The sequence below is a fragment of the Thermobia domestica genome, chromosome 16 (assembly GCF_964235325.1).
Source record: "Thermobia domestica chromosome 16, izTheDome1.hap1.1, whole genome shotgun sequence".
Lineage (NCBI taxonomy): Eukaryota > Metazoa > Arthropoda > Insecta > Zygentoma > Lepismatidae > Thermobia > Thermobia domestica.
In genome coordinates this window covers 175,458,375-175,470,669 of record NC_137469.1, presented here as the reverse complement: position 1 = coordinate 175,470,669, position 12,295 = coordinate 175,458,375, and the positions used below count along the sequence as shown (strand labels likewise).

The window sequence follows — 12,295 nt, the reverse complement described above, 5'->3', positions numbered from 1 at the left end:
GTATACATGCATATTTTTCGTTAAGATTTTTACATTTCATTGGCATCCGTACTAGAAGTTTTTTAATACATTTTTTCAACTAAAATGTTTAGTAGTATATTTTGCTATATAGAAAATAAAATATACATATTTTTGATTAGTGCACCAAGACACTTATGTGCTTTAGTGCTTTTAAGTAGATTTCCTTTGAAGTAATTATTTTATATTTCTTTTATGCCATCCATAGTAGAATTATGAGAAATCACTAATTCTTCTTTTTTTCTTTTTTTTACCCTTTATCGTTTTCGTCCTAACCTGGGCAATGAATAAAAAGTAAGCTGAAAGGGAAGGCCATTAGGTTGGTAGGAGATCTTCTTTACAATTTTCGTATATCTTCGTGCTTGTTTGTATATGCTGATGATGCTTTTACTCCATTGGAGCTTTTATGCAATATACAACTCTGTAATTTTTATACAGATGTAAATTTACACATAATTGTATGTTGTGCAATGTGACAATTATTACTATGAGGACAGTAGAGTTCTAATATTCATTTACAAAAAAGCAAGAATGAATAACGTAGATTTTTTTTTTATTCATTTCCTGTGTAAATGGTTCTTTGGAACTTACTTTCACTTTAATTGCTCTATTTTCTCTTCTAATCCTCTGTTGTAGAATTAACAATTCAACTTAAATTGTACGTTTGCATGAGAATTTTTCTGCCTCCCTCTCAGTTTTTGTGTTTATTTTGTATTAGTGTTTTTTGTATTGTATTACATAATATGTTACCAATGTTGTTTCACGGTCTTTAGTGTTATTTATATTTGTGTTACTAATGTTTCAATATATATATATGAGATTTTGATTTTAGCGTCTCTTTCAGCAGCAAGGCTATATAAGACGTGGACTTAGAGCTTAACGTGGGATCCGGAGCTCCCAACGGGAATCGAACCCGTATATCCCGCGCTAAAGACGCGCACACTATCTGTTTAGCCACGAGGGTGCTCATTCAAAGTTTTCGAACACCCCGGATTTTTGTAAGCATTTACTGTAATCCTATTATTTTGGTACAAAAACTTCACCGCCTTGCATCAGATGTACTAAGTGTACTCCTGCCGAAAGCATAGAATTTGACGACAGTTTAATTGAGGTCTGAGAGGTCTCACTTCCTTCAAAAAATATGATGAAAAATAACAATTTCTTCGTTTCACATGTTTCATTCCAAACTTATTACAATTCAAAATTCACGGGACATGATTTTGTAAACACTCTGTATTACAACTGATAATTCAACAATAAACACTGATCGAGGTCTTGAACCATGTTATAAGTATTCCTTCATCATTGGCAAATCTGTCATAAATCCAGAAATGTTCATATAATAACGATTCTCAGCTAACCTCTTTGTCTTGATGTAGGTATTGTCCGTTTTAACACTTAATTTCACTGACCAGTTCTGATCATCCGCTGTGTCCAAACAGATGATATCTCAATCTGTGTCTTCTTGCCATGCTGCGCGTTCTGCTGATCTGACATCCGAGGTAACACCGAGACAATAAACAGAAGGAAGGCAACCTTATTTATGTCAGACGGAAATATTTACTTGTAGAAGGTTTATTTGGATATAGGAACAAGCTGAACGTAGTAGTCATCTGAAAAAAAAAAAAAAAAAAAAAAAAATGCTATGTCGCGACCAGTGGTGGTGTTCGATTGTCGCAATTGCGTTTCATAGTTTCCGTTGTTGAAGACTGCTCTGAAGAATGATGGATTTTCTCCCACTTCTGTCTGCAAGCTTTCTAGAAATCATGAGTAGCTCTTACATTCCAATGTTCGAGACGTGTTTCAGGAGTCCAAAGGTAACACTGAGACCTTTCAGGATTCCTTATAGAAGTGTCAGTGAATGGAATAATATGAATGTCTGTTTCTTCAAGCTGTGTAATTTGATGCCTTTTATACATAATCAGTGCGCACATTTAGGGTTCTCTGTTCTTAAAGATATTATAACCGTTACCAGGTTATATAATTGATTTTTGGGGACGCTTTGTATATTTTGGAAGGACAGAAACCATTCTTCGATTTCTATTTTATTCTTGCAACGAAAATCATTTCTTTTCTTCGGTGGGAATAGCGAACAACTCGACTTCTCTCCCACGAGTAAGAACAACAGAACCTTTCATCGTTCACCAACACATACGTATAAAACGTTGTTTCACAGAGGAAGAATTTTAGTAACAAAGACATTTATTTTGTAAACTACATGCGTGAGAATATACTTCGTCTACTTAGATCCTTCAGTGTTTCTTCCTTACTCATTAACATGTAAAGACTACGTTATATGATTATTTTGAACTGAATTAAGTGCTTTCGTCAGTTTAGACCGTCGCCTAACCCGTTCTTTTCTCGAAGTTCTCACGTTCGAACTAACTGTTCTCGTCTTCTACATTGTGACTAGTGAACTGTGAATTAACACAAATTCTTTCAACATTTAATTTACATATTCATACTGGTGGCTTAAACCATATTACATTTTAAAATGAACTACCAACATTGGCCAGTTGGTCAGCCCAGTTTTTACCGCGAGTATCTCAACTCCGTATGTTGACGCAGCCAACATGCTAGTTTCGTTTGTTATACAGCTAAGAAACAATTCCTAGCAACTTTTCGAGTTTTATACTGTGCTTGCAAACGTTTATTCTATGGATACGCCATCGTGAATTCTGTTGCAGTCTCATCGCAGCAGTCAGGAGCCTACGTCGTGCGACTACATCCAATGTTACTCCACAGTGTTAACCCTAATGTGTATCATGTAGTAGTGTGTAGTGATCTCCAAAAATATAAAGTTCCATTTGTGTATATATCTGATAAAGATTTAAAGGACTATTGTGTGTTGAAATATGAAGTGTAATTTTGTATTTATTGAAGTAGTTAATTGTCCCCATCCATACTAGTGTTTCGTGTTGTGATTATTTTCTTCTGCATTACTATTCTTTATATATATATAGGGCATCTAATAAGTAAGTATATTATTGTTTGATTCAGTGTGTTTTCGTCTCATGTGTGAATAGTATTTTTGTATGTCGCGGTGTAGGCGATTATCTGGATGTCCTTGAGGATTTCGAAACAAGACATCCGAACCTCTCGGTGCTTTATGCTCATCTCATTGTCGAAACCTGAGAGCGATCCAGGAAAAGTTCTCTAGTTCCTTTTTTGGAGATGTTCTTCAACGTCTTAACCAGGTACGCTAAGCTTCTTCGAAAGTATGCAATGGTTGGACGACAGGAGCAGATCCGGAAAGGGGTTACAACGTGGATCCTTTCCCTCTGAGGGAGTTTGTTAACAAGTCATGCAACGTGTATTATGCACACTTCATTCGTAACTTTCACTGGAGTTGTAATTAGTGATGGCTTGGAGTGTTTGAACCATGGCCACTGCAGGGTCGACAGGGTCTTGATTGCGATTGCTGTATCCTCTCCATTGGACTGAGAAGTTCCGGATCCATCAGACATAGTAGACTTTATATAATGATGTAGAGAAGGTTGAAAATATTTCTTAGGTGTAGCGAAAGGTCAGGAAAATCGCACTGTCTTACGTTTCAAAGCGTCGAGGGCAACACTGGTGTGGTATTACCACTAGCATTGTCCACTTCAGCACTGGTACTGACGTATGACTGAGGTATCATAAGGGGGCTCCCATACTCGGGATGAACCACTGGAACCTTGCATTGAATGGGTGACAGTTGTCCAAAGGACGAAGCAGAAGACGCGAATATTTCCTGAGATAATGATTGCGCTAATGGAGGTTCGCTCGGAGGCGGCATTCGTGATGTGTCGTAGGGCGCAGTGTAATGTACCGGACAATCGCCACGGATATGACGTCCGCGGCAAGCACACTGCGTAGACGTACTAGTGAGTTGCGGGCTGTCAAGAAAAATAATTGAGAAGCGACTAGACACTGGTGGGGGCTCAACGTAACAATTACGCGGGATACTTCGACGAATAGTCAATCGAGATCCCCACGCGCCCTGCACAGGCTCTGCCGACTACCCTCTCTCAACTCGAACTGAGCTGTGCGAGTAAATATTTTCCCATTGGCTCTTCCTGGTATAAACACCTCAGTACGAGCACAAGTTCCTCCGATGTCAATCTTTTGTCTTGTCACTGGTTTACAGTTCTGTTGAAGTCATTGGCATGTATTTGCTTCAGTGGTTTGGATTACTAGTGACCTTGTTACGTTGTTACTACTACTACTACTACTTCTACTTCTACTACTACTACTACTACTACTACTACTACTACTACTTCTTCTTCTTCTTCTTCTACTTGTTCTCTCTTTTGTGGCTAAGCGATTATCGCGCGCGCCTTTGGCGTGGGAGACCCGGATTCGATTTCCGACGGGAGCTTATGTTCGGATTCCACGTTAATCAGTAGATCCACTAGCATTGCTGTTGAAAGGGACGTTAAACTCAAAAATAAGCTGAATGAACAACAGCAAATACAACTACTATTACTACTACTACCAAACTAATAATTACAAGAAAAAGAAGACAAAACATTCGTAGTAGCTGAGAATACTATTGTTGAACTTTAGTTTTCAAACAATTAATTGGTTGGCTGGAGTGAAGTTTAGCATCGCTTTGAACACCTAGGTTATATAAGACGTAGTCTTACAGGTTAACGTGGTATTCGAACCATGTATGCTTCCACCAGGAATTCAACTGTGGCCTCTCTAACCGTATAACCATAAAGGAGCTCTTTCAGAAGTAATTCCGAATTAAAGAAACGGTATGAAATACCATAGAACTCTAAAGGTAATTGGATAGTAATGGTCAATTTCACTCAAGTATTGTGAATGTTGAAGATATGTACAGCATATCCTTGAGTATCATTTGAGTATCATATTTTTCACTCTCATGATGACACTGAAAACGGACTGCATATATTAACTCCATAAACATTTTCAACTTTTAAAACATTATGTTGGATATTTTGTGGAGCTTGTTTCTTGTATAACTGTAAATATAATCTGTATTTACAAAATTTGCAAACCTCATGCTTCTGTAAATATGTCTTAGTTTATATATTTTGAGGTTACAGTGCGAAGGGAGTTCATTTAAGATTTTTTTTTTATTTCGACCACGTATCAAGTTTGATTCTGAATAACACGGCCAATGGAATAGTTTCGACAGCTTATAATATTATACAGCCATTTTCGTTTATCATATAGAGATTATGTAAAAACACTTGTGTAGCATGAACACTTACATTGTTTTCCTTTTTATATTTTATATTAATAACCGGAAAAGGTGGAGTGGTAATGTAATCGACCTGCTAGATATAACTCTATGCACACATCCATGGGTGTCTGAGAAATCTATTAGTCGATCGGCAGTTAGCTAACTGTAGATGGAACGAACGTGAATACCGTACAAGCTATGATTCCCGTTTCCTGCAGCCAGAGATTTCTACAGCGTTGTCACATTTCCAGTATAGAGAGTTGCACACAAAGCTATTAACCGGTTTATCGTAATAGCACTTATTCTAGCTTTGGAACTTCTTGTATAAAATAAAAGACAAATTTTGACAAAAGCAAATATTATCTAGTAAATAATAACGTTACAGTTTCGGCAAAGATACTGTGTCGAAACTGTTACGCTATTATTTATTAGATTATACGAGGGCTAATCAATAAAGAATGATCATAAATGAATAAAACATAATTACCTGTACTAATCTTCCAAATGTTGATGGCCTTTTTCAAAATAGTCCCCACTACATGCAATGTTCTTGCCCGAACGTTCTTGCCAGTCATCTGGAAGTCATTTTTGGACAGATCCGTCAAATTTGCCTTCGCAGCTTTCACCACTGCCCCTGAAGATGCGAAACGCCGTCCCCAAAAGTGTTTCTTCAAAGTTAAAAAAAGAAAGAAATCACAAGAGGTTAAATCATCTATATGGAGGATGGGGTGCACACGGAAAGTTGATCTTTGCAGGATAGTTAATAACAACATTGACAATGTGGGGCATGGCGTTATCATGGTGTAACATATGTCTTGCTTCTTTCAAGTGTGGTCGTTTCCGATGAATGAGATCTTGGAGGGTTTTCAATACATCCTTAAAATACACTCCCGTGACAGTTGTATGTGGTGGGAAGACATGTTGGTACACCATGCCTCGAATATCGAAAAATGAGATGACCATAACTTTGTCAGCAGAAGCAGCCACTCTCGCATTCTTGGGTCTTGGTGATGAAGGAGACTTCCACACAGAATTCTGCTGCTTAGACTCAGGGTCATAATGATGAAACAGAATTTTAATACACTGTAGTGTTCTTCGCGTGTCACTTCCATGTTGCCTTATGCAAAACTGAAACTACGTGTGCTTGAACCAGGATGTCTATCGGTCACGAAATCAGAAAACGGTCATGAAAGTCACGAAATTTAGCGTTTGGGTCACTTTTTTTTTTTTTTTTTTTTTTTTTTTTTTAAACTGTGCAAATGTAAGTACAGATGGAAAATTTTGTTCTATAAAATGTCAAAATTCACCACCAAAAATGTCTATGGTCGACTTTAGACGCTACCAAATCGCAATCAAAGTACGTTTCTATCTCATGGATGAAAATTCGGCCTAATTAGTACCCAAATTCGCTATTGACAATGTTAGTAAATTTTATGATTTGGTAAAGAAAAGGTCACGAAAAAGTTACGAAATTTCATTTTGAAATTTTAGTAAATACCCTGTGAATGGCTGCTAAGGTCACATTCCTGACGTCATGACCTTCAAACCTGCTCGATCTATTCGTCACTTCTTCCATTACACAGATGTGTTTCGTTTTCTGTGTCATGCTGTTGTATTCACCTCATGAACACTGATGATTAGTCTTTATTGATCAACCTATGTTCAGGGTTTATTTTATTACATATTCATGTTTGCGTTAAATTTTCTGAAACTTGCACCGTTGGAAGAAGAAACTAATCTGTAAAATTAGTAATCTAAATTAGTTTATACATGGAGACGTTTACTAGATAAATCTACTATCATTTCCGGTTTCAATTATAATGGGGAAAGTATCACGCATAAAACTAAACTGCTTTACATCTGTATACTTGACACTGTTACCTGTTGTTTCTACAACTATTAAACCATATAAACAATATATAAAAATAATTGGTCAAGATAGTTATTTAAATTTTGGTACCTTAGTGTAGACAGCTGCATTTGAGAACAAATACAAATGCCAATCTGAAAAAAGGGGAAATGTTTTCCCTACAATCATTCAACGCTAGCCACTTTCAGTAATTTTCACTAGTAAATACTTCAACTTAGTTAAAAAAAGAAACACTTTTATCATCGTTCTTCGAATGCATTAATTTCCTACACATTATCTTGAATTCTATAACTTAAGAGTCTGCCATACTAAAAATAATACAAAATTTACCATCTTTCTTTTGCTTATTTATTCATAAGTGAAAGCAGATAATGAAATGCCACTTTCCACAATCATAGATAGTGTTATTCTACAACAGAAAATATAAACCTCAAGAATTTTCAATGTTGCAATCCACAGAAATTACAGTGTTGCCAGAATAACATTTCTCCCAAAATCTAAGTTAAGGCAGCGACTAGAGGAACGAACTTAATTGCATTTGATTACGTATCATCTTGTTTTGGCATCCTGTGAACTACTTTTTAAATAACATTATTATTTAATTTAGTGACTGTATGTTGAAACTATTTTGTTTATTACGAACTAAATACAAGTATTCTTTTTTTAAAAAAATAGTTCATAGAATACCAAAACAACATGATATAATGAAATGCAGTTGAAAATACTGACTAGGCTAAAAGAGACGGTGATAATGAGAAATGAAAGAAATGGTGGAATGAAGAAACGGGGAGGAAAAGGGAGAACCAGAGAAAACCCACGCACACGATGTTTGTCCCACCGCAAAACTCACTTGGCGCGTGTTAGGAACAAACCAAGGACTCCATGTATCAAAGATGAGCGCTCTACCATTGAGCCACCGCACCCTCTCAAATTCAGTTGAGTTCGTTTCTCTAGTCGCTTCCTTAACTTAGATTTGGAGGGAATTGTTATTCTGGCAACACTGTAATTTCTGTGGATGGCAAGACTGAAAATTCTTCAGGTTCATATTTTCTATTGTAAAAGAACTTTATCTATGATTGTGGTAAGTTATATTTCATTGTCTCTTTTTACTTATGAAAAGTTTTAGTAAGGGAGGCTCTTAATCTACTTTCCTACTCCGCTGAAGAGCCAGAAAGTCTTGTGGTTCATTTGTTAAAGGACGGAACGTCGAGGTAAGTGTTGACCAAGGTTTACGCTGAATAATACATATATGTATAATTAATTCTTAACGCAAGAGTAACGATTTTATGTATTCATTTCTACGCACAATAAACAGTATCACCATTTCGCAATGCATGTCATCAGTTTGCCTGTATTATTGCACTAAAGGTGGCCTACAAGAATTGTTTTTCCGAGGGTTGAGAAACTTAACAGCTTGTGATATCTGAAACTGGTTTGGAGCTTGTCTAGTGTGTACTTTTGTGAACTATTGCTATTGTAATTTTGCAATAATTTTGTAGAGTTTTAATATTACTGCCACTCATATCAACTAATACACCGTGTTTCAAAAAGAATGACCTGATTTTGGACGGTAATAATTACGGAACATGAGACATGCCGGCTAGAAAATGAGTGTTGCTTGAATAGACGTGGCCTGGAGCTTCAGAAAATTGCCGTTAGATGTCAGTCAATGCGTCTTCTCAGTTTGCAGTCAGTCAAAAGTAAGATGGCGTCCGCTCATCAGAAGACCTCGTCTGTGCTGCACTTTGCAAAAACTTAGTCACTGATTTCGGTCCAGCGTGCTTTTCGTCGGCGTTTTGGCATTGATCCGCCTGCACCCAAACCCCCTTTACGTCGTGACATAGAAGAAGTGAAGAACAGAATATCAGCCTTCATAACTGCTGTAAATGCAGATACATTGTGTAAAGTTTGTGACGAATTTAGCTATCGTCTAGATGGTGTTCGTGCTGCTATTGGTAGACACATAGAGCATTTGTAATAGCATAGCTAAAACTTGAAGATTTTGTGAGTATTTTGCAATTTATTCTACTTTTGTAGTATTTTTTTTTCCAAAACATGTGGACTTTTAAAATCACATCATTCTCTTTGAAACATCCTGTATAATTGTTGTTATGAGTATTTGACTTGGTGTAGTCTCAGCTTTTATCATAGTTTGGTAGAAAAGTTGAAACGAAACACCAGTTTGATTAAATTATTCATTTATACAAAACTAAAAAGTAAATACGTCTGACTCATGCATTCAGGTTATATTTCGCTAATTAAAAATTAAAATGAAATATGGCGTAGAAATATTTTATTTGTTTGGTGTAGCTATTGCATTATTAATAATGTATGCAAGATGATCAGCTTGTACAGGATATTTAGCGCGGATTTATGTGTACTAAAGTTTAAAGTAGGTTTGCATGTGCTGTAGAATTTCATAATATACTGTAATTTTTGTATCTTCTATAACATGTATTAGGAATTTATCAGTATATATTTGGAGAAAATTTTCTTCAGTGGATGTGATAGTTTCTCTTGAATTGGTTGAAAAATATAGGGTTCCTTTCTTTACGCTTTGAACGTACCTTGCAATATAATAATACCATTGATTTGAGGTAATTGTTGTTTCCGAATATAAAATTACTGATACTACAGGGTGGTTGTAAAGTTAGTAACTATTTGTAACAATGAATGTCAAAAAGTAAACAACCTATCACAGTTTTATTTCCATTGAATACATTATTACGGTGTACCATTTGGTTATTCAGTTACATTTGAAAGTGTGCAGTCGCATTTTTCACACACTTTTGAAATCTTTAAGGATCAGAATCCACGGCTCTTCTTAGCATCTTAATTGGAACATTTGCAAAAACTTCACGGATATTTTGTTCAAGACTGTTAATATCCCTTGGTTTTGTCTTATACACTTGTTCCTTAGTTCAACCCCAGAGGAAGAAGTCGCATGGGGTTAGATCGAGGCTGCATGCAGGCCATTCTGTCGTCCCCAGCGGCCAGTCTATCTGTCAGGAAAATTGTCATCAAACCATGCTCTCACTGGAATTGCGTAGTGGGGCACAGCTCCATCTTGCATGAACAGAAATTCCCTTCCATTTTCCCATTTTTCAATCACAGGTCATACGTACGTTCGAAGCATCTTCAAGTATCGTTCACCATTTATGGTGTTGCATAGCACGTATGGATCAATGAATCTGTAGTCGTCATTCCACACTAAACGGTTATCTTTGATCTTGATTGAATTTTTTCCACCATTACATTTGGATCGAAATGTGACTAATAATGACAATTGTGACGGTTCTCAAAACCTCCGACGTGAAACACCGCTTCATCAGACCACAGGATATTGTCGTGTAAATCTGGATAATCTCACAAAATTCTCATTCATCTGTTGCCGTCCTCATTAGAAAGTTCACGAATGTAATGTGGCTTCCAAGGTTGAAAATGTAATTAACTTTTTAAAATGGTCATTACCGTGTGATGTGACAATCCCGTTTCCCTAGCAGCTTGTCTTGTGGATTTTGAAAGGCTACGTTCAAACATGTCCTGAATAACATGCACATTGTCTTCTGATTTGGGTGTTGAGGATCGTCCAGATCGACTTGTCCCTAACAGACTACCAGTTGTTATTAATTTCTTGTGACAGTTTTTTTCTTGTCTTAGGTTAAGCGTTGCACTCCTACCTCGCTCTTGCCTCCCTATCTTTGTACTTGCTCCACCAACCTCCAAACTTCATTTCTGGCGGCAATCTTAGCTCTGTTTTCTACGTTGTATACATCAGCCATTTTGCGGTTTTCACTGGATCAGCTTCTGAAATCATATGATAAACACCACATTAGTAAACAGTATTAGACGCTAGCTAGAGCTGATGCTAGTTTCTAGGATAATCTAAATTAAAACCACCCTGTATATCTGTGAATCAGAAGTGTTGTGCTTGACTTTCAGAATTCAGGGTGTATGTTGAGAAAGTTTCTTTGACCCTGAGCGGTGAATGAACACAAATTAGTATACTGACTACCTTTATTTTACGTATTGAAATCTTATCATTTCTAGTGGTAAATGAAAATAGAAGATTATCAATCTCGAATGGATGTTTTAGATGAATTTACATCAGCGCGAAAAGCATACGACACGTAATACGTTCAGTTCGACAGCTCCTATCTTCTCCAGGCTGTGCATATTATATCCAGGAAAATACATTAACATCCATGGTCTTGGAAATTCTGTATCCTTACTTAAGATAGGACTGCAATAAACATAGGATTATATTCATATACTGTAGATGGTGGACCAGTTGTCTTGAAACGACCTTCTACGGAAGTGTATATGTTTAACATGGGGTGAACGAACTGATAAGCAGATGAATGGACAGACAGTTAAAAAAAAAAAAAAAAAAAAAAAAAAAAATCTGATGTATAGGGATAATGTAACGTGTAAATCCGTTGAAACATGGAAATTGATCTTTTTGCTCACGAATATCATGCTTTTTTCTTTTCTGTAGTCGTTCGAATGTAAAAGGACATTAGAAGTTGATGCACCTTTACTTCCGATAGTATTTGGACTGTCTAAAGTACGTAAGAAGGACATTCAACTTAAGGCTAACTATATTGGAAAGAAATCACCCATTTTATCTCGTTTGAAAATATTCAGTTCAATATTTTAAATCTCGCATGGGAACGTAGTTGATAGCAGAGCGATTATTTAAGAAAAGGTATCCATCGTAAAAGCGATATTTTCAAGTTAGTGTTCTTGGCTGTTAAGGGTATGCACACAGGGCCGGATTTCCCAATAGGCCCGGGCCTATGGGCGCAAGCTCCCAGGGGGCGCACGGCCGAGAAAAAAATTAAAAAATATCTAAAAATAAAAATAAATAGCCATAACTTAACATATTTTTTAAATTGATTAAAAAATCAGGCTAATTAAGCATTCTGATTTTAAAGTTTATTGGAACAAATAATTGTTGGTAAAGTTCACCAATCTTTTGTTAATACATTAACGGTATTTTGTTAAGCCCAGAACCAAGTAAATTCCTCATAAAATTGCATCGTGGAGTGGTGTTTAAGCAATTAACATATAGGCCTGATATAATTTTTTAATAAAGGTTTTTAGGAAAGTAACTTTAACCAGACTAGGGGGCGGAAAAAATTATTGGGCCTAGGGGCGCCAAAATGCTAAATCCGGCCCTGTAATGCACACCTTAATCTGCTTAGTTTTGG

At 36.4% G+C, this 12,295-nt stretch overlaps 1 protein-coding gene across 6 annotated transcripts in view; it reads left to right on the top strand.

The window, feature by feature from the left end:
* The window catches only part of Rbcn-3B (WD repeat-containing protein Rbcn-3B), a 334,889-nt gene that overhangs the window by 42,648 nt on the left and 279,946 nt on the right, over positions 1 to 12,295 (top strand). For 4 of the 6 annotated variants that reach the window (XM_081743282.1, XM_081743281.1, XM_081743280.1 and 1 more), the window contains exon 8: positions 314 to 337. The exons of the other annotated variants lie outside the window; for them this stretch is intronic. In XM_081743282.1, the coding sequence (XP_081599408.1) occupies positions 314 to 337 (24 nt within the window). The remainder of the gene's footprint in view (positions 1 to 313; positions 338 to 12,295) is intronic. 6 annotated transcript variants of the gene reach the window in all.